At 36.5% G+C, this 27613-nt stretch overlaps 1 protein-coding gene across 3 annotated transcripts in view; it reads right to left on the bottom strand.

Annotated features, from left to right (window-relative positions):
• Positions 1-27000, bottom strand: part of LOC110443002 (putative ammonium transporter 1) — a 53260-nt gene extending 26260 nt beyond the window's left edge. Inside the window, exon 1 of one of the 3 annotated variants that reach the window (XM_021486937.1) lies at positions 26778-27000. In XM_021486937.1, coding sequence (XP_021342612.1) covers positions 26778-26871 — 94 coding nt within the window. In that variant the 5' untranslated portion in view covers positions 26872-27000. The other 2 variants (XM_021486938.1, XM_021486936.1) reach the window with 2 other exon arrangements.
• Positions 27001-27613: the final 613 nt, after the last annotated feature.

Below are 27613 nucleotides of genomic sequence, written 5' to 3'. Positions count from 1 at the left end.
TTGTGCGTACTAAGTTATGTAAACTAAACAGTTATAAATACTTCTTTCCTTGCATAATCATCCACTGGAACGTTTTCTCTGTCACCGTGGTATTACATCACTCTGTCAGCATATTTCGAGCATTACAAACCCCTGCTGTGCTTTAAACATTCTATTAAATCGCTGAATATGCACCTCGATTGAAATGCACTTGATTTTCTTTCTTCACACAAGCATTGCACTTTCACAGTAAAGAATCTCCAATACATTGGAGGTATACCGTGTAACAGAAAAACAAAAAGAGTAAAAACAGGGACAATCATGTCCAATTCTAACTTTGAACAGTAACCATAGAAAAGATCACCCTTTTTTAGCAAAAATAGTTGTTTCATCATTTGGCCAAAACAAATGTGTTTAAAATAAAGCAAGAACCGTCAGAAACAACACAGAGAGAAGAAATAGGATGTTCCTTGCTGTTTTGAACGTAAATATGAAGATCGGAATACATCTTTTTAATATTTATGATGGTATCTATACCGTGCAATTCAAGTAATATATTTGAACAAATTTGTTTTTTTATATCATCATCAATGTCAAAACGCATTTCAATTCATAATCGATATACAGTTATATACACTATACAAATGAATAAAAATAGAAACTGAAAACTAAGAAAACGCTTACTTCAAATGAGCTTTTCCCAATTTTTACATGTTCCTGAAAGAAAACAAAGGACACAAACCACAGGGTGAACAAATTCTTAATTCAAATCCGAAATCAATGCAACAAGGGGGGAAATGTATGACCAAAGGAAAATGATGTGCTGTTCCTTGAAAAAGAATAACGTTTCGGTACCGTTGGGTAGGCGTTTCTGCTTCAGACACCCGTCGTGTGTATCTTGAACCAATCAAAATAACGGCAAGAGAAAACCGGGGTATTCCGTTGGAAACCATATGAAAACACTTAAGACATTAATCCGAAGAAAAGGTATCGCAAAACGAAATAGAACATCTACCAATCAGACCATGATGACTATAATATAACGTGTCCACCTGTCTCCCATTTCTCAAAAACAAACCTGTGTTGAAGGTTAGCTCGTCAGAATATTCCGTCTATCAAATAGTGATGTTCCGAGCACAACAATAGAGATCGAGTAAGCTACGACGTAACACGCGATAGATGTGGAAGCAATGGTATTACAACAAAGAAAGGGAAAGATAAATCAAGGGTAAAATCAAATTTATAGTTGTAAGACGTCTTTGTTTGTAGTGTTGTAAATGAAGTCTTTTAGACTCAAACAGATACAAACAGCCATCAGCCAATTATGGATACACTTTACTTAGCATTTAACACAACTGATTCGTTTGGGAACTATTTTGATATACGTCACCACTACATCATATAATTAATGTAACCTAAATAACATATCCATCAATCAGAACTTTCAGTTCAGAATAGTATATATGTTAAGGTTGTAGATACAATCATAATAGACAGATGTCAATAACACTTTTTCCAAAAGAATCATTGGTCAGAATTTGATGTGTCAAGGTTGGCCATCAAATATATATATTGTGTCAAATCAATCAAGCACAGTAAAGGCATCCAAAACCTCTCCATTCTCAGTACTGATTGAATGAAAAACACATTTCTATCTTATTATCCTAAACTGGTGTATCCATGACCCTACCTAAGCTGAGGCGTCTTTCGCGTTTTTCTGTGCCGTCACATTGAAAATAATTGAATTAATATTTTTCATTCAATCAGATTACATCGTATTACACATTGTAGTTGATTACAGATGCAATTTGCTCAGAAGAGGGAGAGGGAGAAACAGTATCATTCTGTAACTCCTTTGGGGCAAAATAGGCAAATCTTAATCCCCGGTGCAAGATTCTCAGATTATTAATTCCGAGAAATACTAGAATCGTTTTACTCCAAGGGTTGAGATTCGCACTTCTGGTCTACATGGGGAAGAAACTTTCTATTAATCCAATTGTTATGAAAGTAACTAAGGGTTATCATATTTATCAACGAGCACTTTTCTTTTTATCGGAGAGACGCCATTATTAGCTACCTTTCCTCTAAGAGCGCTGCAATTCCAGCTTTATTAATTTTTTGTCGTCTGTTATAAGGCCATTAACAACTAGGTTCGCAGCGAAAAATTGAGACTCGTTTACAAAGACACAGCAAAGTTCTAAGATGAAATAAGCTGACCCGTTTACAAAGACACAACAAAGTTCTAAGACGAAATCAGCAGACCCATTTACAGAGACACAACAAAGTTATAAGACGAAATAAGCAGATCCCTTTACAGAGACACAACAAAGTTCTAAGACGAAGAAATAAGCAGAACCGTTTACCGAGACACAACAAAGTTCTCGGACGAAACAAGCAAAGACATAAAAGTGAAAAGGGAGTAGGAAATTATAATTTAACCGTGATGTTAGTAAAGAATCGAACAGATTTTAGAAGATTCCTATTCAAATATTAGAAACAAAAACGGAGAAATATATTCACTGATCAATGGCATATAATGTCAACAAGGTTGCACTAACGTGATGTTATCATATAATTCCGTCTCCCTTGGGGAAATAGATGAAGGATTGGTGTTTTGGCGTCGTTACTTCAAATAACACTGGTTCAGCAATTTTGAAAGGATCTGCACCATTATTTTCAATTTTAGTCAATTATAATGCAATACTTTTGCTCTTAAAACGAAAACACAAACTACAAATATATATTGTACGCATATTCTTAACTTGTCAAAAAAGTATGTTTTAACTTTCTAATTGTAGCTTTAAGTTTCATGTTACAAACTCTGATTTATCCCGTCTAGATCAGTAAAATCTTTACAGCATTTGATTTATTTGACAAATCAAACAATCTGTATATCATATGTTTATACATCCATCGACGCATGTAATGAAGTCAAGATTAACCTACTAGCATCACTTGCTTCTATAACGTAAACATGGCATTTCAGGTTACTGGTCTATGTAGTCACCGTGAGTTGGATATGTCAAGTGTATTGCAATGTCGATGGCAACTCTAGGCCAAGACAATGGCATGTCACAACAACTACCGATACTGTGACAACAAATATCATCGTCCCTCAAGGCACGTTCTAAAATACCAAACACTGTCATGATACCATAACAAATACCAATACAAACGTTACAACAAATATAACCGTCAATCAAGGCATGTTCTAGAAAAAAATTGTTTCTGCAATCATGAAAATCTGAGTATAAGATAACTTAATCTTTTTTTAATTTTGTATTATTGACATGAAGTATACATGTTTTGCTTTCCATGTTTACTCCAGTTGTTTGTTAACCGTCAACTCGTCAAAACAAGATAAGCAACGACAGCATAATCAAAGTGTATCCACAATAATTTACTTAAATGTTTAATATATCATTTCTTAGAAATGATTCATAAATTGCAAACTTACAAGTGGTGAACGCGTATGCATGCTATTATTTGTTTTGTGTATCAATATTTTAGCATGTACTGTATAAATTACACCTGAAGGGATCCTACACTAATGCCTACCGTTGATAAAAGACAATGTGTTGCTACCTTGTGCGCTGTGTATAGGACTGCTCAGGATATACATGTATATTCTCTGTACCAATAGATGGTATAGTTTCCAAACACCAGATGTTATGAAGGCGTGTTGGTTTATATTTTAGTTTGGTTGGTTTTTTTCCGAAATAAGCTACGCTCAAAGGTCATCCCCATTAGGCTTAAATGCTCTGAAATTATGCTCTCTAGAGCAAATTTGGGCATATTCTAAAATACATGTTTGTGACAACTGTGACAAATCAAGGGTAACAATGAATTGAATATATGAATTTTAAAAGCAACCAATCATTATCCCATATAAATAAGCGATCCCTTCCTTGGTATCGATTTTTTGTTTCTTAGGTTGCAACATGCATCGACACCTGTTTAGAGAAATATTTGTGAATATGAGAACTTGACATATTAGGCCTGTTTATATCTACAAAAACAAAACAAAATATTGTGAATCATATCTCGGAGACGTTAACAGAAATCCGGTCATTTTAGTTTTCAATAATCAATAACAAGTAAAGTTTAACTTTTTATCAGCTAAAAATACGACAACATTATTTTCACTCTGTATTAGAAATGATGATCAGTTGAATTAGTTCGCAATGCAATACAGCACTCAATATATTTGATTGAAGGTAAGGGGAGAGGTGAGGGTGCTCTTAGAAATATATACAAGCGGAAAAAAGAAACTGTGCATGCCTAAAATGTGTTATAAAAATAAAAGTGCATGACGTAGAACAACAAGGTTTTTCGGGGACAATTTATTTGTTATTTATTAACAGTTGCAATCCATTTTCCACGTTATGGAATCAATAAGTTCCGCTCATGAAAGACGTAAACACAGCAGGGGTCAATAATGAGCCTGAATGCAAGCCTGACAACGTCGACGCATGGAGCCTATCAGACGGTTCAAGAATGCTTGTGGGATGGCATTCCAGGTCTTTACCAACGCTGCAGCCAAATCAGCCAACGTCACCAGTTGATTAGGCAATGCCCGTAATCTGCACTTCATTTCATCCCAGACGTGTGCAATGGGCGACAGATCGGGGGATACAACAGGCCAGGGCAACACGTCAGCGTTCTGCTGGGCCAGAAAGTCCATAGCGACACGTGCTGTGTGTGGCCTGGCGTTGTCCTGCTGTAGCGTAATGTGACGTTGCTGCCCTAGCACGAATGGAACGACGTGGGTCCGGATGATCTCGTCACGGTAACGTAGCGCGTTCAAATTCCCGTTAACAACCACCAGAGGCGTTTTCCCGTTGGCTGTGATGCCGCCCCAAATCATAACGCTGCCTCCACCGAAAGAACGTTGTTGTACCACACACGCGTCACGGAAACGTTCTCCAACGCGACGATACACTCTGGAACGGCCGTCACTACTATCCAGGCGGACTTGCGACTCGTCCGTAAACAAAATGCCTGCCCAATCCCATCGAGATAATCGCAGATGCCTTCTGCACCAGTCCAGATGTGCTACACGATGACGTGGCAGGAGAACTGGGCAGATTGCAGGACGTCGCGGACGGATAGCTCGTTCACGCAATCGGTTCCGTACAGTTCTCAGACTTATTGGTAGCAATCCAGGGATTGTCCGTGCAGTCAAACGTGCCGTTTGGAAGCGATTTCTCAAATGGACAAGCCGAATATGGTTGTCCTGTGAAGTGACGTCGCACGAGGTCGATCGCCGACATTGCCAAACTGTTGATGTCGTCTCCACAAATACCGGATTGTGTTTCGATGGACATGAAAACGTGTAGAGACAACGGCTTGGCCCATACCAGCTTGAAGCATACCAATAATCCGGTGAGCCTCGGCATAGCATTAATCACAAAATAAAACGTTATAATGCTGTTTTTACTGTTCACTGGTCCCAACACAGTGACCCAACAGTTGAAAAATAAACTTTCATTGTCGAATTGGATGGCTGGACGAGAAAAACGTGCAAACTGGTCAACGCCTATAGAGAGCAAACTGCGCGGGAAAAACTGTCAATGACACACGGATAGTGTGTATGTGTCATACTCGGTCATGGGTGTGAATTTGTTATCACAAAACCAGTTTTGGTTTATAGTTTCGGTTTAGAACTGGTTCGTCTTTGGTATTAAAACTGGTTTTTGTTTTACTACTGTTCAAACAAATATCTGGTTTAACATAAAACATGGCTTTAAAACAAATGTGTGGCTGTTCAGCACTAATGCTGATGATGAAACAGCCGCGATTACGTACTCATATCGATAGAAAACTGCTGAAATAACTGTCATAGACATGTATACAATCTACTAATGGATACAAAAACTATCAAAATAAAACTGTATTTGTAAAAAAAAAATGAACAAGCATTTTTCTCGGATACAGTTCGTTGGGTAATTCAAGTAGGATTTTTTTTTTGTCAAATTAATTATCAAAACAAATTTTTCAAAATTGCACATTTATTTTATTGTTTTTCAATATGTCAACTTCATAAAATGCATATTATTTTAATAAATGTATTCATTTAGTTATAATAGAAATGTCTGCGCAGCTGAGATTCCCGTTTAAACAGTCGACACATTGAACAATTCCTCTACATTCGCTGCATTCTACCATCGCTCTTTCTATCGACGCCATCATTGATTTGGAAACTAACTTCAAAACCACAACCGGGTGTGGTTTGATCAGTTTTTCGAACCGGCTTTAAACAAATGAAAACCCAGTTTCATTTTAAAACTAGATTGAGACTGATTTTCATTTTTAAAAAAAGGGTTTACAAAACAAGTTCGAAACTAAAACTACTTTTGCGATAACAAATTCGCCTCGTGTTTCCTGTTCGTTTGATAAGTAACCAAGAAACACAAATAACAAAGGGAGATTATTATATAACTCACGCCCTGTTCAGGCTGCTCTACATTTCGACGGTAGTATGTTAATCGAAAGGGTTGAGACACATTCTCAGAGTAGTCTTTATCGGGGACTGTACACAGACATTAAGTCAGACATTATTTGGCGGGAAAATACCCTCAGGGAATAGACCTAAACAAATTAAACTAGACGGCATTCCCGGCAAACACCACAGACGGCATTGAAAACATGGTCAAGACGAAAACACCACAGACGTAATCCAACTAACAATACAAATGCCCCAAAGGAGGAAACACCTACTTTGAAAATTGAGACAAATAGAACTGGGGTTATAAATCGTGTCAGGTAAGAGAACAAATCTCTTATCCAGGTGACGCAATCGTCATGCAAATACGAAAACCTTTTGACACATTTTCATGATAAAGGCTCAAAATTCAAGATTGCATAGATTCGATAATGTACCCCGGAATAATCAGTATGGCACTGGTTCCGTATTCAACATTTAAAACAGGCCCGAGAACATGTCCATTTATAATATTGATTCATGTACGTGTAGTGAACCCAGTTCCATATTCAACGTTGAAAATGGACCCCAGGACATTATGACGCCTTTTTTATGTACAATATCAAAACATGTGCAGCTGATCTTTCAAATTATTCAAAATGAAAACGTTCCTTAACCCTCTAAAGGTGGGGTCAACATTTGGCCCCCACTTTGATTTCCTTTATTCTTTTGCCATATGTTGATACATAAAAATGATCAATAACTGCATAAATGATTATTCATAATTGTTACTGATACATATGTAACCGTAGTGGACCTCCTTGCATAACACCAGGTTGGGTGACGGGGATATCCTAACAAAATGACCAATAAATATCACAGGCAAACGTTAATTTGGAAATGAATTATGATAGTATATAGTGAATAAAATCACTGTTATTTTGATACTAAATATGTCATATTGGTAGACATGAAGTAAGCGTAGTGATACTTTTAATTGGAAAAACATTTTTCACAAAATTTAAAATAAAACTAACATTGTCAACTTGTCTTTATATAGTCACAATGGTAATCTATATTTTAAACTTCTTTAAAAACTTCCTATATATGTATTATGTCTACTGAATCATTTTTATGTAATATCAAAACCGGTAATGTACTTTTTTAGCATGCCAAACATGATCAATGCCCAATTTCACATAACCTTGACGATTTGACTATCAATGTTTATTACGATAAATACCGATACATTTTCTGTTTTTGTATCATACTAAAACACTTTATTATGTTAGGCATGTTTTCAAGTTATGTGCAGCAGTAATACCTCTTGAGTATGTATTCTGTCATAGTAATCTTTCCTCTTGAGAACTACTTTAGGTTTGAGATTATGTTACAGACAAAGCTATGCAATTATCTAAAAAGAAAAAATATAAAAAAAAATCTTAATAACAAAACTAGTATACACTTTATTATACCCCCGCAACGAAGTTAGGGGTGGGGGTTGGGGTGGAGGGGGTGGGAGTATACTGGAATCAGCTTGTATATCCGTCTATCTGTCAACTCATTCTAAAGTAGTGGACAAATTTCAACGAAAGTTTCCAGATATGATAACTGACACTTGAAGTTGTGCATCCAGGTAGTATATTTTCACTCTGATATTTTTTCCCTCCAAGTTATTGCCTTGTGTTGAAAAGTCTGTCTGGCTATGTCCTCCAAAACTAAGGTGTCAATTTCAACGAATGTTTCCAGATATGGTAACAACCATCTGATGGTGTGCATCCAGGAATTCTTTTTACGGAGTAATGGCCCTTTGTTAAAAAAAACTTGTCCAGACAACTCCTCAAAACCTTTTGGGCCAATTTCAACGGAAGTTTACAGATATGGTAACTGCCCCCTGACATTGTGCATCGAAGAAGTATGTTTTCATTCCGACCCTTTAAAAAGGAGTTATGGCCTTTTCTTGAAAAAAAACTTTGTCTGCCTCTTAAACTTCTGGGCCAATTTCATGAAAGTTTACAGATATGGTAATTACCCCCTAATGTTTTGCATGAGGATAGTATTTGTTCATTTCGACCCTTTTAAGGAGTTATGGCCCTTTGTTAAAAATCTTTGTCTTGATAACTCTTCCTTAACTACTAGAACGATTTCAGCAAAAGTAGGTCATCTAGGCTAACAAGATGTGGTATGAAAGTATGTTTTGGCATAGGGAGGGAGTACAAGAAGTATGTCAGTGACATAAATGCATACATAATTACTGGTGGGAGACTATGGATTAATTTGCAATGTTTTGCCTTAGTTAGCCTTTAGATTACAGTTCTGGTTTATATAGGAGCGGAGGTTTTAGTTAATCTTTGGCATACAGTTCTAGTTATTATTTTTGTAGCCTTTTGACTATTCATAAAACAAAATATGAAGGGATACTACACTATTTTATATCGTTAACTCTAAATAAATAAAGCAAGGAAAGATACCCTTGTCTGACTCCCCATACAAAAAAAAACATTTCGGCACATTTGGTTTTTGTGACCTTGAACAAAGGTCAAGGTCATCAAAATTAACAAAACTTAAATTCATTTACATGAACAACCTTCTCAACAAATATCAACACCCAATGACCTTTAGTCATGAAGAAACACAGGTTAAAGGAAATGTGGAAAGAAAGCTGTTTTTCTTTTTTTGAACCAAAAGTAGTATACGACAAATTTACCGGTTTTCATTTTTTTTTGAAATTCCTGATGTTGAAAGATATTATTGGCAGCCAACTTTTTAAAAAGTAAGAAAAAAAGACTAGTTTTAGAACTTTATGAATTAACGTGTCAAAAATGGCAAATTTATCATAAGAAATGAAATTTCACATATGTTTCTGCTTAATTCTTAAATAAAAAGAACAATTCTTTATTGAAATAGTGTAATATTCGGTATCAAAATAACAGTTGAATTACGTTGCACTCGATGATGATATATTTTTATAGTAATTGTGCCATTTAAATGCTCTAGGAGGAATTGTATTACTGCACCTTTAACACCCACACAAGTGTAAGTCAATGAGGTCCCATTTATCATCAAATGAATTCTGAAACTAACTGTTCCTGATTTAAGCTTCCTATACCCATACCTTTATGGATTTATCTTGTTTTGAAATTCCAAGTGGGGCCCGACGCTAATGTTTAATCTCCATAGGTGTTGACCCTACCTTTGCGCAGCTGTCAAAATATGTTTCTGTTCACTAAACTTCATGTAGCCCTCTTTACACGTTCGGCCGTCTAACCGTAAACCTTTTGGTGGCCGAAAAACAGACTACGAGAGTTTTCCCTACTTTTATCATACAATCACAGAAGATGTGATTATAACGGTACACTGTAGCTAGCACGGTAAATATTATAATACAGTAACTAGAGATATCACAGTGACTTGAGTTATTACAATATCTAGAAATATTACAGAAGCTAATGTTTTTTACGGAAACTTAGTACAAAGGTCTCTAATGTTATAGTATCTAGATACATTACGGTACATGTAGCTAGAGATAGTACTGTATATAGTTTATTACTGTAGCTAGCGTGATTGCAATATCTCAGAGATATTACGATAACTAGTGACATAAAGTTTCTTGTGTTATCATGGTATCTAGAGATAATATCGTAATTAGTGATATACAGTAACTTCTGTTATTATGGTATCTACGGATATTACGGCAACTAAAGTTATTTCAGTAATTAGAGATATTACGGTAACTACTGTTATGTTACTATCTAGAGATATTACATCCTCGATATCCAGTATTACGCTCATTAACGATCTGTGCAGAGAGCGAAAGCGAGCGCAATCCCTGGATATCGAGGACGGAGATATTACGGTAAATAGTGTTATTTTTTTATCTAGAGATATTACGGTAACTAGTGTTACATGTATTATTGCATCTAGAGATATGACGGTAACTACTATTATTATAGTATCTAGAGATATTACGGTAACTAGTGTTATACAAAATAGAAGATATAAGAAACTTTATCTAACGTCGCTATTATTGCGACAAACATGTAAAATAACAATAACATATTATATTACAAGTAAAAGGGAGATATAATCACATATGCATGTATCAATAAAAAGCAGTAATAATCATCACATAAATAGAAAGTATCCATATCCCAGGTTTCTAGAGATATGACGGTAAACACTGCTATTATGGTATCTAGATATATTACGGTAACTACTGTTATTTTAGCATCTAGAGATATTACGGTAACTACTTCTATTATGGTATCTAGAGTTATTACGGTAACTAGTGATAAAACAGTAATTAGTGTCATCACAGCAGGGAATGTTAATTACGGCAGCGTGTGATGTTACGGCAGTTAGTAATATTATGACAATGATTTTAGTATTATAACTGGCCTCCTAGAGGTCTCAGAGTTTCAAGTCCGACGGTGAAAATGTTTCCCCTAGCCGAAGCTACATCCTCTACAAGCAAAGTTATTAATCAGCTGATATTATATTGGCCCAGTTATTAGGCCGAAGTCTGTGTTCGGCCTCGAGCCAATATCACAGACCAAGGCTTAATAACTGGGCCAATATGATATCAGCTGATTCATGACACTTTAATTAATTAACAGTGAATACTTTGAATACTTGAATTTAAATGATAGTTCAAGAATTAAAAAAAGTAAAACAATTTTATTTCATACTTGTCGGCATTCTCCGAATCAGTTCTTTACCCGTAGAAACAATGTCGGATGGAAAATCATACCTGTTTATGCCTTCAATTAATACCCTTAACATATCCTCCCCAGTTTTATATGTTTATCACCTGCCCTCTTGATCAGCGACTCATCCCTCACGTCCATTGTTGTTGTTTGTGTTGACGCGGGACGGTACGTCAAAAAGAATCAATAACCACAAGAAAGTCCGAATGAATAGCACGCTCGATTTGGCGCATTTTTCATATTGGCTGAGTTGAGAGTCTGCCAATATCGGGAAAAAGTCGGCCAATATCATATTGGCCGAGTTGTGGTAATTTCATCAATATAGGCCGAGTTTGGTTGTAATATTGCTTGGCCGGAAAAGACATACGAATGTAATATATTAGATAGCTAATTAACATATCACGTACAAACGGACATCCCGAAGTGTTTCGTCAAAACACACTCAAGCAGTTACTATTGTATGATGTTATTGTATTATTTATAACATATCATAAATCATTATATATATCATAGATAATTAAATCTGTCAATAACAAATCACAGTAGCGGAGAAAGCGTAAATAAGAAAGCGATTCTAGAAATACAAAAAAAAAGGAATCATTTGTTTGAATATTAGTCTGACAATGCAGAAAGCCAATCACGTAAACATTAATGTAAGACTCGTCAGTGATACTGCCAAATCACCAGAATAAAAACCTTACGATAACAATAGTCCACATGTATCCAAAAACATTATACCAATCAAAGACTAATTTATTACATAATTTTGCAGTCTCAGTATCAATTAATAATAATATCAATATTTTTCTCTATTGTAAAAATTAATTTTAAAACTTCAAAAATATATTTACTTACATAAAACGCACATCCCCATAATACAGAGAAAAAAGATATCAACGTTGGCTTTAAATTGTTCTATTTGTGTCTGTAGAGGCGCTAAAGTGTCCATATCCGAGGAATTGTTCGCCATCTGTAATGGTTTGTAATGATAGTCTGCGTATAACACGAGTTTCCTTATCCACAGGAGTTTGATTGTAGCAGTAGTCCTAACGGTTTCAAGGTCGGTGTAAAGAGCCACCCAAGCCCGTCAGTCACACAGGTAAACTGGAGAAACATACCTGTACCGGCGTTCTACACACGCGAGCGGATCTTCTCCGTAAAGGGAAGTAATTGCATTGCATGCATGTGGTTGGACACTTACTTTCATACGTCATGATCATCTGCAACAGGTACAGGTGCGCTCGCTAGATTTAACACTTACGGTTAGCTCATGCGTAACTCACCTGTTGCAAATATAAATAAATACACTGTATATTAGATATGAGTAAATCTACTAGAGTACGATTTAAATATGTACATGATGCACTAGCATATAGCGAGATCGATTCCGTTCAGGACCATTTTAACGACAATCTTCAGTATAGCCAGGCCCATTCCAACGGCCGTGTTAGGAAGATCAAGGATATTTAGATTCATGTTGTTATCACAAAACCAACTCAATGCTATTAAGAAATATCTCTTGGTGTGCCAACTTGATAGAGTTTATAACCTCCATCAAGTTGTTATAAAACATTATATTTCAATTCCAATCAAAAAACCAGTTTTTGGCATTTTACTAAATGCTATTATACTTTGGCATTTGAATAAATGCTCTATTACACAATAAATTTCTTAGTGTCATTTTTAGCAAAAAAAATAACATAGTTTTCCGGTGTGCTTTAATTTTAAAGTAGTTCACATAAAAACGATGATGTAATTGTCTTTATGTTCGCATTAAGTAATTTATAACTTCTGTTTTCATATTTAAACATTTTTACTTATGAGGCGGATATGTAATCTAATAATAATTGGGTTATCTCCCTTGTGACTTTCAGCAGTGTGTCACGTGAATAAGTTGGAATACGAAGTCACGTGACGTCAATCGTCATCTTCTGAATTTGCATGATTTTATATGCCCACCTCCACAAATGACTTCCTCCCTTTTAAATAAAACCCCTTTTGCTAAATGCTTTTAGACTTTGGCATGGCCAATTATCTTATATCTAGTCCCACCTATTTTGCCTATAACATTATATTTTAATTCCAATCTAAAAATCTTTTTTTTGGTATTTTTCTAAATGCTATTAGACTTTGGCATTTCAATTAATGCTATATTACAACAACACAATATATCAACATGATATATCTAATGTTCACAACACTTCGAAAGTAAAACATATATAAGAACATATACTTAAATATATTGCTTATCTTATAGAGACTATCGATGTTGGTATTAAAACATTGAAGTAAGTTGGGGATGAAGCTCAATAATTTTAGATCTTCGAATGCGTAAAAACCCACTGGACTCCTATAAATTCATCTAACAAAGGAAATTATACTAACATTATTGATGTACCTATGAATGTTTTATATGACTTATTCAAAAACTTAACGTAAGCGTTGAATGTAAACGATGTTTAGGCAATGATTCAAAAATCTTCATTCGCCATTTTGATTATTTCCTAAATTTGACCACTTCCGCTGGAGCGAAAAATTGATAAAAGTGCAGGATTTTCATGTAACATCATTGGACAACAACCTTTCACCCTTTATGAACCATTTTTTGCGACAAAACCTATAAATGTATTAATTATGCAATTTTGTTAGCGTTTAAAATTGGTTGCTATGGCCGCCATTTTGCCTATTTCTTAATTTTACCACTTCCGGTGAAGAAAAACGCTATAATCAATTATATTGTATCAGGAAACTACAATTTGAACTCTTAATAAAACCAAATTTTGTGAAATATCTACATCAATGTATTTGTTATGCCAGAATTTTATGGCAAAATCTTGTTGCTATGGCCGCCATTTTGATGACGTCATCAAATTGACCCAGACGCGGTTGTCAGAATGACAACAAACTTTTTTTGATTTAGGACACCTAAACTTTTCAGAAAATCACCACCTCTAGCTTCCTTCAAAAAATCCCACGGGATTCCCTTAGGGACTCCACTAATTGTTAACTTCTGTATCTGTCCTTTGCGTGTCCATATTCCTGTCGAGCTAACTTACACTCAGCATTATCAAACCGCATCAAATCGGGGTTTAAAACGTTCTTTAAACATATCAACACGATATCGATATATTTACGCGAACCGTTGGGCAAGTTAAGGTGTTTCTGTCAGAACCGTTTGTATGACCCTTCAGAATCAATAGTACATGTATTTTCAAATGAATTCAACATTACGCTATCCTACGTTTTAACATTTTAACCTGGCATCAGATATTATATATATTTATATGTCTTTCTGGAATACTATCATATAAGTCTGTTTTACAGTAAGGTATCAATGACTATGTACAGTTCGGACTACAAATGACTAAACTTTAACACCAAGAAGCTGGTTAAAACTGTTTAAACCACTGGATGTAAAGATTACATAAGCGCCAACACTCGCATTCCTACAGGCAAGACAACCCAAATATTTTTGTCACCAGTCTTCCGTTACAAACAAAGAGGCCGAGGTGTGTGCAACCTTTACCAGCTGCTTACCAAAGTTGTTCTAATTAGAATATTTAGTACCCGGTACTTTTGGAATGCTTACGCCATCAGAATACTTTATACAAAAATTGTTTCAGCTATTTCCTGGAATACCTTATCTCTGTTTATCAATGTAAAATCATCACCTGATTGTGTTATGTCGTTAAAACCGACCAATGAACACAACCACCAATAGAGGCGACTCGTATTCAGTGATCCGCAATTTTATAGTTTCATCCTCGCGATCGAGATCACAATTTTTTAATCCAAAATCTTATATTTCGAACTTTAACCATCAGTTGACTTGGCGTTGTTTCAATCACCGACAGACGGGCGTCCATACTACGCAACAGATTAAGTACCTTTCTCATAAGTCCATGAACCTTAATGACGTTGATGTTTACTGACAAGAACCAGAACCAGAACCGTCACACTTGAAACGACAGGTTCTGTCCCATCGTCACCATACAGAGCATCCCTTCACTCAGATCAATGCTGGACAATGTTGGTTTGAGCTCCCCAATATGTGCGTGTGTGCACGCACCTGCTTTATCACATGGACAGCTCTGTCGCTATCACCCATCGGTGTACTCGGCAAGCTCACGTCCTTGTACCAACTGGACAGGAAATCACTGCACCACATCACTTTGGCTAAATGGCAGAACTATTCGCCTGTGCGAGAAAGGTAATGGTTCTGGCCTTAGCCAGGACAAAAGACTTTTCATGTAGTAGTTGTTATTCCCTGCTAAGAGTTTGAGGTGAAGCCTTTTACAGGTTTACCCGATGTACGTATGTGCCCTAGGTACCCTGGGCATAGTACATACAGTTTCGCGCTGCAAGGAAGCAAATACACAAAGGACGCTTTACACTATAACCAAAACCAACCAAAGACTTAAAAATGTATTACAAAGATAAACATTGATATTACTGGACCATACACAAATAGGAAAAGGGGCATTATATATAGAGAAAAAAGAACATTTCGCTTATATTTAGAACCTCCTACTGCACCATACAGCATAAAGTGCTTTATTAATTCATTTTTCGGAGGCAGACCCAGAAACACCCTAATCCCATTGGTAGGGAGAGTTTGCAGCTCGCTTGGTCGAACAACATCACTCCTAATGAATATCTTTCTAGTCCAAGCTGTGACAAAATGGGTTTACCCAATAGTTAATTTAATTAATTCATGTGATTAATTTATGTTAGATTCATCATATCTTTGGATTGTAAGTCGTGTGCTAGTCGGGTCAGTAATGTGTCAGGTAACAGTAGCCTAAAGGGTACATGTAATACTTAGAGTAATTATAGTCACATAGGTATGTACATGTACCAAGAATTTATGATTACAGGTTTCCAGATGATGGCTGTAGGCAATGATGTAACATATTTACTGGAAAACGTATTTAACGGGGTGCATCCCCATATTCAGGGAGTCGGGAATTGGCCATGAGTATGGACAGGTCAATTTGGACCCAGGTTCAGAGAGACAGTGCATGGGGAGTGTGACCATGGTTTGAACACAGGCCTGGTTACTTAGCTCGAAGTCAGAGACACAACGTGAAGTATTACCATACGTAGATGAGATGTTGTAACTACCTGTACATGTACCTGTAATGAGATTGTTGATGAACGCCTATGAAAAAACATTACTATTGTCAACTGTTACGTGTGTTTACGGCTGCTGTGATTTTGTTGACTCACTCNACCCCCCCGAGAGTTAAAAGATTATTTTCCCATTTTCAGTTAAATCCATCAGAAATTTAAGTAGATATCAGTACTCGATACAATAAACTCTCAGGATGACCACCAGAGTTCGTTACAAGTATGTATAGTGTTTTTTATGAACATGTTAATTACTTCGATTTATTATTTCCGTTTTTTATTAATTTAGGAAATACTTTCACCTGAAGGCGGCATAAATGGATATTTTTAGACGGAACGAGATTCACTTTCTTGACGCTATATATTAAGGAACACTCTAAAAATGTCCATGTATTATGGAGTTGAATTAATTATAAATGTTTTCCTCCATTTTTCAGCCATTAGTGAAAGTCAAGTAAGTATGCAAGGGATATGAATCAATATGTAAAGTGTATCCGGTAGTGAAATGAACTGAATTGAATAGAGAATTCTTTTGATAGCAAATGAGACCTCCTTGATGAAAACTTATCTTAGCGTCAACAAACTTTTCATATGCTCAATACCTGTTTTAAATGGGTCATTTAGTCAAGTGACAACCTGAAAATCGAGTCGATACTGAAAATATCTGCTAACGAAATTTTTCGTTGTGGATAATGACCTGACCTGACGCCAACGTCCAATGTAGTCTCTTTCATCTTTTGGGAAAGCCTGTGATAAAAATAGCTACGATAGAAATAGCGCAATATCCGGGCCTTTCAGTCAGAAGTAAACATTCACAGCACTACGCTGTCGACCGACAACACAGTGCCAGTTACGAGTCTGAGTATACAATACATAGCAAGTAAGAATATAAGTATCATAACATATACCTCTAATAAGATATTTTTATTCATATTTGCATTTGAATAAAAAACGAACAGGTTAAATTAGAGCTTACACGCAATGAGAGGGTGCCACAGGGAGAATTCCAAACCGCAGAAAGTACGATATCAATAGATCACTCGATCATTTATAACGATGTTTGAGCTTAAGATGATGTTGGAAGATGATTTTGATTCAGAATAAATGCATGTACTTGTATTCCAGAGAGGCTAGGTGAATAAAGCGAGAAGTTACCTTCTCTGCTCGGCTGGAAAGACATTTTTGTTAGTTAGAAATTCACCGACAGCTAAAACGTACGGCTGTACAGTAAAGGATTTCTCCATTACTGATTAAAAACGCCAAGAAGACATTGTCTCTTGTCAATTTTTCGACATAAATTGTTCATTAAGAGTATCAAATTATAGAATCATGAAGAATTTTGTGACAACGTTATAAAATAAACTTAATTCACTAAATTGTCCCTTCAAGTGACAAAAATATTATTCAATGCTACCATCATTTTATAAGATACATTCAAACTATTATATGTAGCCAAATATGACACTCTTTGATGACAATACTAAAACTGTGTAAACGTTTAAGAATAATTTGACATTTCTACTACAAATGAAAGTTTTCTCATTTCGGTAATATTAATAAACCAGGATTCTTCCAAGTGCGAAATAGAACATTTCTTGCCACATGAGGATTTAAGAAAAATAAAAACAGGTATATTTGGGTCTACGTCTGGGTGACATTCAGCGCTGCAAAGTGTATACTCTCGTCATTGATTGAGGAAGGGTTGCTCTACTGAATGCATGTTACAGATGCTGGACATAACCTACAGCTTTCGCGTCAGTGACCTATAATATGTATACAGGTTAAGTAGAACTGTTTCGTCCACAACCTGATAACTAAAAGTATCCCATTTACTATACTTTCGACGATACACTGTTGTAAATAGATATTTATTACTCTCTTTCTTTAAGCTTGATATACGGTTTCTCCAATATCATACGCCATTTCGATGTTTTAAAGTTTTTCTCAGTCATACCACAATTTTTCCATATTCATAAGGTTGACGTTAGCCTCGTGCTAAGACACCAGTACCGTCGCCTGATTATTTATAGAATTAATGTGAATTGACTGGCAAATAATGACGTGGACACAATACACATTTCATGAAGTAAACAGCACGCTGAGGGCAAGCTTACATAAACCTCATGAATATGGAAAAAAATACAATATGAATATATACTTTTTATCATGATTTTTGTAACTTTCTCGAAACAGCAACATCAGTTCACAGCATAGATAACCCTTTTTTTCGATAATAATTGAACATACATAACATTACAAAATGAAATTAATCGCTTTTAAACATTTTTATATTGACCAATCAGAGCGGTTTTATTATTATTTTCTGCATTAAACGCAGCAGATTTTCTGTTCAGATACGTATGAAGCGTCGGTAAATTAAGTTGTTGTTGGGTACATCTATGGTACAGAAAGGTATTAACATAACTATTTAATTGGTTACATTTTTGTCAGCAAATCGTATCAGATAATATCAGCAGACTGTAGATTTACGTTGAGTAGCTCAATCAAAATGACACGCAACATGTTGTCAAGCTTGGCGTCGTTAGAATATGGCGTCAAAAATTGAACTTGTGAATTCCGCACTTCGCTGACGCAGTAGTATTTTCGCTATAATGTTTTCGCTGTAGCACTTCATAATGTGATCCATACACATTTCAATATTTCTAAGTGCTTTTTATGTATAGCCTTTGTTACTGTACGTAGTAACAGTGACACTGAATCTTGTTAATGACGTTAGGTACATGCACGATTTGTATTACACATTTACTTGTTTCAGTGCATCCTTTGTATTCTACCATCTTGGTAGAAACGCCCAAATATCACAGTGATATTAAAGAGTGTTCCACAAGTGTACTTTAAATTAAACATAAATCTCAAACAAACAAAAACAAAAAACATACGACAAGTGCTTGGAATGTAAGACTGAGAGATCCCTAGCGACTGTTAAGGCCATCGTTACACATTGTGTCTATACATTTATCGAATGTCTTCCCTAGAATATGAGCGATATAAACACACTATCCTGTGTCCATGTCACCGCAGTTGAATACAAATCCACACCCTTTCTCTATTTCTTCGTCTGTAGTTTGGCCAAAGTTTACTACCGTGTGCCATCTCTAGATCTTTGTATAAACTACGTTCAGTTCACATCCTTAGGCATCAGCGCATTTAATCATCTCCTTAATTTTTCAAAATATTAATCTTTGTATTTATCAAATATATCTATATTATGATTCGCAAAAACATGAAAATCATAAAAGGAACCATAACTGACACGATTTGATTCCAAAGGAATGCGAGGAATGCTTTGTTGACAGAAATAGAATAACGATGTTTTCTATTTTGCTGCCAAATTAAGGTATTGGGTTTCTAAATTATTAAACTTAAAACGAGGCCTAAATGACATAATTATACATAACTTATCCACTTGGTTGCATGTTATTAAACATCCTTTCATCTCTTGTAATCTACGTTGTAATAGCATAAAAATCGTCACAAATATAGAAGACTCGTGTTACAATTAAGTTCTTACGCTTTTAAGCAGTCATTTAGAACCGGTAAGATATGAGTAAAATAGTTCACCACACAAAACTTTAACAATCTTTACCCAGCATCTGTTGTTTTTCTGCCTCTTAAACACGTGATGTATACCATCTGTGACCGTCTTCTGATATAGCCAATCCTCACGGATTGACACTTTGAAACATTACGGAGACCAAATTGAAATTAATAACATTGTATCCACCTATTTGATATATATATATATATTCATATTATATAAAGAAAAAATCTTAACAACGAGTCTTTGATACTTTCATCTCTTCTAGGAGATTCTCCTAGAAGAGATGAAAGTATTAAAGACTCGTCCGTAAGGATCATTTTTCTGATTTATAATATATATTCATATATATATACTTATATATACTTTATAACACGTCATGTTCGTGGATACTTTCCTTCGTGGTTTGGAGCCATTTTGATCGTTTCGTGGTACAAACTGTCGTGGATATCCTACATTAACAAACAGTAGGCTCATATTATTGAAATTCGTTGTATTCATTTTCGAGGTTCAAGAGCAACCACGAAAACCATGAATGTTTATACACAACGAACATTTCATGTTATACAGTATATAACAACAGAATATCAAAGTGTTACCAAATCGTATTTTGAACTCAGAATCGATGAAAAATTGGGAAACCATAAAAATGGAAAGTAGAATAAGACCGGATTTTCTGTAGGGTAAGCATCTTCGTATCATTAAAGACGCAAAACGTATCAATCTAGGTCATATCAAAATGATGTAATGTTCTCAAAGTGAGAATTAGGATAGCGACAACAAAACCACTAGAACATATAAACAGAATGGGCATAACCAAAGACGCATGCAAACGAATATTTCCCTCTGGAATCATGATGGCGACCATATTTTAAGGCTTCTTCAGAAACCTACATAAAGTTTGTCCGTCTGCATTCGACATCTCTCGTGGCAGTGTGAATGTTCCCAACAAGCCCGTTAGTATGAAACCAGCTGTAACAGGTAAGCAGAGTAGGTGGGAGATGTGGGTGTTACTACACCAGACTATCGAACTTATGAATAAAGGATGCAAAATCCGCTTGAAATGTATTGACCTAGAGTCTTGTTGAATATATTACATGCTCTTAGCTATTTCAACATTTCATAGTCCGGAGTATTAGAATGATAAATGTATTCAGTCTGGAAACAAAGTTAGGTTTACTATGGAAAATTGCATTTAATCTAACTGATATAAAAGACTCTGACTTAAGACCAGAAGACCCAAAACATTAAAACATGTCTAAACAGAAAACCAGACGATGTCAACAAATTACCGAGCCACTCAAAGACAGCTTGAAAGTGTCATCTTGTCACAATACCTTGGCATTGTAGCATGACGGTCCACTTGGTCACATTATTCTGACGACAAGGGTTCCTGTGGAGACTGACGACAGGGGTTCGTGTGGAGACTGACGACAAGTGTTCCTGTGGAGACTGGGAACATGTGTTCCTGTGGAGACTGACGATAGTAGTTCCTGTGGAGACTGACGACAGGGGTTCCTGTGGGGACTGACGTTAGGGGTTCCTGTGGACACTGACGACAGGTGTTCCTGTGGAGACTGACGACAGGAGTTCCTGTGGAGACTGACGACCGGTGTTCCTTTGGAGACTCACGACATGTGTTCATGTGGAGCCTGACGACAGGTGTTCCTGTGGACACTGACGACAGTTGTTCCGGTGGAGACTGACGACAGGAGTTCCTGTGGAGACTGACGACAGGGGTTCCTGTGGAGACTGACGACAGGAGTTCCTGTGGAGACTGACGACAGGGGTTCCTGTGGAGACTGACAACAGGGGTTCCTGTGGACACTGACGACAGGTGTTCCTGTGGAGACTGACGACAGGAGTTCCTGTGGAGACTGACGACAGGTGTTCCCTTGGAGACTCACGACATGTGTTCCTGTGGAGACTCACGACAGGGGTCCTGTGGAGACTGACGACAAGTGTTCCTGTGGAGACTGACGACAGTGGTTCCTGTGGAGACTGACGACAGGTTTTCCTGTGGAAACTGACGACAGGGGTTCCTGTGGAGACTGGGGACATGTGTTCCGGTGGAGACTGGCGACAGAAGTTCCTGTGGAGACTGACGACAGGAGTTCCTGTGGAGACTGACGACAGGTGTTCCCTTGGAGACTCACGACATGTGTTCCTGTGGAGACTCACGACAGGGGTCCTGTGGAGACTGACGACAAGTGTTCCTGTGGAGACTGGGGACATGTGTTCTTGTGGAGACTGACGACAAGTGTTCCTGTGCCGACAGGATTTAACTCCCACCTCATAACATACGGTTACATGAGGACGATATCAACAGTCTCATCTCACTGAAATAGCATACCCTGGGCATGGTAGCATGACTATCCAAACGGTCACATTATTTCAAAAACATGGGTTCCAAAAGAGATACTTCAGAAGGGAAAGGTATTTACGACAAAGAAGACAGAAGCTGTTGGGGATAAACACAGATCGATCATTCTAAGAATTTTCCAAAATATATGTTGAAAAACAGGTGCAAAATAGATATAGAAACAAACCTGTTTTGACTTATGTACAACTATGTTTTATTACGCATGAACCGCCATGCCAAATTTCAACTTTCTGCTTAAATTCTGACTTTTTGTCGTAAAAATAGAATTTCAACACTTTTACCAAATTTTTTAATTTCAGGTTTTAGAGAAAACTGTTTTACTTAAGGCGAAAACACGTTAAAATCAAGTTAATCGAGAAACGCCCTGGAAGTACTTACCCCGTCAAGCCAAATATTTCCATATATCAAAGCATATTATCAAAAAGTTTTTTTAAAAAAAGTATATAAACTGTTCAAATAAATCTTTAGAATGTTGAGAGCAAACTTATTTCTTTTATTGATGACATGTTTTATTGTCTCTTATTTAATTAAGACACTTTTGTTTTCTTGTGGACACTTTTATTGACTTCTGGTGATAGTTCTGTAATTGTCTATTGAGATTTTTCTTGTGAACACGTTTTACGATCAGGACATTTATTTGTTTTCAAAAAAATGTTGGATTATTACAACATTTGTTATCCATTCTTGTTAGCCCGGGCGCTGGGGGTCATAATGTAGCAGGACAGCGAAGAACCCAGTGAAACCCAAGTGGTCGGGCAGGTGAACCCATAACTGTTCACGTTCGATCAGGGAATCGAACCCCGGCCGCCTTGTTGAAAGGCAAGTGCGATATCTACTGCGCCATCCGACTACCATACCACCATTAAGTTAAATCACTTCACAATTTTAAAACCTCATTTTTTAACAGAATAAAACAGACTTAATAATCTACGATTACATTTTTACTGTAGTCAGATTTTTGGTTATGGATCTGCCTCATGAAAACGTCTCTTCCTGTGGAAATTAGAAACTTGGAACTTTGAAATGAATCTGTTAAAGTACACAGCATCCCCTATATTGACCACGTGGTGAACCAGACGTTATTAATTTATTTATCAGCATGTTGCATCTTGATATTGATTTTTAAAATACGCCAAAGTGATTTGTATCAATATTATATATTTTAACTGAATATGACATCAAACACAGGGTTCTTCTGATGCTTAATAAAAATCAATGTATCTGATTTATCGAGACCCAACCGAAATCAGTTGTTTACTTTAATCTGGAATCGACATTTTTTTAAAGTTACATCCGACCTTTCTTTACTTTATAACGTACAATGTTTTGGCGTACACTTAGCATGTTGCTAATTCCCTGCACAGTCTACGCAAAACACTTTAAGAATGAACTAACTGTTTCTGGACCAACGTTGTCATGTTATAATGGATTCTAGAGAAGTAGTTCCATTTTTGCTGAATTTCTACAACTGTTTGGAACACTTGAGATATAGACTTTCATTCTATTGACCTTTATTACTACTGGTGAGTCCCTACGAATGGAATGACCATATGATACAGTATACACAGAAAACATGCAACAGATGCTTCGTTACTCCGTGCACTGTATGTCGAGAATTAAAACTATCTTATCATAAATCATTACACAAAAGGATTTGACAAATGTTCTTCCTATTTTTGTCACCCAACTAAATGCATAGATAGTATGGTGCTAGAACAGGTGCTGACACTGCAAAACAGATCCATGGCAGAAACCTTGTTGTTGGGGGATACCATCGAGGAATGTGAAGATAACACGGAGACGGTGTTAAAAGAACGTATCAAGAAAGACATTGAATTGTACATAATTATAGGCTTCGCTCAAAAATGGAGAAAAAGACAATCTGTATATGAATCGAGGCAAATATATAATGAGGGTAATTTTATCTAAATTCTGAATCATTTTATATGTCAATATATTCTGCCCACGTGTTGTTTACCGAATTAGAAAATTTACATTAAAACGTTAAAAGTTTCTCAAGATTTCGATTTTGATTATAAACCCGAAAGTCGATCAATAAATGAAAAAAATCGTATAGTGCCTGATAATAATCTCGTTTATATTGCTCATATTGATCAAAATGATGTGTTAGAAAATTTACATCAAAACGTTAAAAGTTTCTCTGGATTTTGATTTTGATCATAAACCCGAAAGTCGATGAATAAATGAATAAAATCTCGTTTATATTGCTAATATTGATCAAAATGATGTGTTTTAATCTTATTCATGCGACTATCTTTGTTTGATGTTCCAATGCAGAGATGAAGTCGTATACACGTACGCCTGTTGTAAACAAGTTACGGTATATATATACTGCAAGCGGTAAACTTGGAAATGATAAATTTCTAGGGTAGTCGATTAATTATCAACCGTATCATTACATATTTGATTGTGAAGCCCTAGATTTTGACCCCTAAGCCTCCGATATAATTGTGTGGTAATCATGAAGTGGGCACGTGATAGTCGTCACAAAGTGTCGTGATCACTGTATTTACCAACCCCTGTAAACGATAGGCTTCGTTTGATAGCTAATGTAGCGGATAGTATACCAATTGAAGCTCTGTCATTAATAACGAGACTGATGATACAACAGTCGATGTTCCTGAATATTTGAAAAAATAAGCTTGCAATTTTTTCGGCATTGCAAAAAAGTAAAACAGTTATAGTCAATAACGAGAAGACATTGTTTATGGATGAGTAAACAAATACGTGTAAAGCACGTCTCTCTATGTCATGATAAAAATAGCATAAAAATATCCTTGCTGATGAGAAATGAATTAAAATTGTAAAGACAGTTAAAAATTTCCGTAGGTAGGGGAACCGAGCCGCGGCCGTCGTCGTGAAAGGCGAGTGCATTACCTACTGCGCCACCCGACCACCACGTCAATAGATGCACATGTAAACTATTCAATATAATAATGAATTTAAGTAGTGAACCACAAACGTGGACAAATGGAATAACAAAACCTGTTTATAAGGGTTTAACACCTGTCCAAGCCAGTGATAGAAAGTCGGAATTCTATGACAGCTTAAATACCTCAAATATCCCGATATGGTATTTTTTAAGTGTACCACTCTGCAGAGTCTCGTGCTACGAGACAGTACTCTTCAAACTTTTTTAAGTTATTCGGTATCCAATAAAAGTAGAATGAGCTTTACTTTAAATCTTACCCCCGGGTTGGGATTTCTCTGTCAACATGGACACGGAAAACTAATATGAGAACGGACGCCACAGTTTCTAGAATGTCCTTGTGTTGGCTGTCCCCGGGGAAGGAAACTTACACCTACCTGTACTAATTGTATGTGCGCCTTAGAAAAAATCCACGGAATTATATTACGTAATTGTATTGACACTTAATGACGCAATTCGTTTGGATAATTGTGACACACATTGCTAATTTGTATTGCTATTTGTTTTGATGAGTGGGTATATTTTTGTTTGGGTTTTAACGGCAGTTATACATTCGTAATCTTTCATAACGGTACCGCAGTGAGTTTTTATATTGTACAAAAGACCGCTTTAAATGTTTACAATAATGAGACGTTATAAACACAGGGACCGGAGAATTCCCTTTGATCACAAATACATATAATATCAGGCTAAGAATAGCGATACGGAAATCATCAGGTGAAGTAAATATTTATTTGTATATTTTTTTGTATAGGAAGTAAACTTGGCCAGTTTGCATGTTACATCATCTCTCCGTTAAAATCTTTTACAATTTAATCATCGTGTTGCGAAGAATGTCACAATAAAAAAGGATCTCCCTAAAAGGTAGAAACCATCCAGTTATATGACGACTGATTGTTTTGTTTTTACTTTATTTTTAAATCCGCATAATTCACTTAAAATCTACATTTGTCACACCCTCGGCGACAAAAACGCCCTTGCTCAGATTAGCATAAAGTTTAAACCGGCATCCTCCTCCGCTCACATCCCCTGCCCCGCGGCGATTTACCCGACACATGTATGTACCCATATTTAAGTACCCAGAACGCAAAAAAATCTCGCTCCGTTCGGAGTGTACGTGTAACAAACAAAAAAGTAAAACCTCGCTCTAAGGTTTCCTAAAAAAGCACCTTTAAATCGTAAAAAATAGCGTTGTTTGCCTTATCTGGTCGAGAAAATGCATCGATTGGCGGACCCAAGGGGTAGAGCGTTTCCTTTGGATCAGACCCAAACCCTAGCACGCGTACAGAGAACCATGTGTTATAATTTCAGAGGGGAGGGGCTTCCCCCAAACACCGCACCCCCAAACCTCAACAAAAATCCCATATCCGAGTATGAAATGGTATCTCCAAACGAATATTTCTCTGCCTCATATCAGATTATCAGCAGAAAGTGTTGTTGAGAGCTTTGCTAGGCACAGAATAAGCAGAACGATTGGAATTTCACTTGGTGCTATTTTTTAAATAGTACCCCGTAATCATAAATACGTGTTCGTCACGCACTGCTTGTAAGTTAAAGTTTCGTCCGCCTCTCCATCCAATATTTAAATCGATGGAATGCTTAGAAGGCATTGTCCATAAGACATATAATAAACAATCTATACTTACAGAGGACCAACATGCCCATTAGCAGAAGGAAGAACATATCGACGTTAGTTGACAGTACAGACAACGCCTCCATGGTGGCATTGAGATCTGCCATGATTGGTGCCGACGTCCAGTTGATGTCCAGTTGTATCTGCGGAATTGCACGATGCCTGTGTCCGAACGTTTTCTGTGACTAACCGCCACCGACAGTCTAACCGCCACAGACAGAGATCTCCAATCTAGATCCACAATAAGCTGAAATAGTCACACCCGGGTGGTCACGTTCCTACCCTTGAGCTATATTTACACCCGATACTGTGTGGATCCAAGCCCTGTCGGTTACATTATGTAACTGTCAAAGACCGGTAACACATTTCTTACCATTAACGAATGGGTAAAATTTGATATTAACTGAAGATGTTTATTTTTGTCCAAAAGCACCGATGTGTATTTGTCTACAAATCTGATATTGTTTAAAATTAACTTGTATAAGCTACATGTGTATGCTAACAAGTCCAGCACAAGCCTTCGTAATTATTGCTCAACTTCATTTTTAGTTCACAAATAATTCAAGCATATCTTTCAGGTTTTCGTATGTGATGTGTAATGTTTCTTGTATTAGTAAATATCGAACGAGATGTAACGGGACATGGTTCGATTCCCGGTGGCCAGATACAATGTGCATGTAGCTCGTGGACGACAACTATATATAGAGGTCCTGGGTTCGATTCCCGGTCTGGGAGTTGCGGGGTACTTACTTGCCTGTTATGTTTGGCGCTGAAATAAAAATATCCAGAGAGAGCAGATCAGGGTCGTGTGTCCTTGAAGTTGTGAAATACTTTGTTGGAAGGGGGGGG

Source organism: Mizuhopecten yessoensis, unplaced genomic scaffold (assembly GCF_002113885.1).
Source record: "Mizuhopecten yessoensis strain PY_sf001 unplaced genomic scaffold, ASM211388v2 scaffold716319, whole genome shotgun sequence".
Classification (NCBI taxonomy): domain Eukaryota; kingdom Metazoa; phylum Mollusca; class Bivalvia; order Pectinida; family Pectinidae; genus Mizuhopecten; species Mizuhopecten yessoensis.
Note: the sequence above shows the minus strand (reverse complement) of the source record. Positions and strands in the feature narration are given on the sequence as shown.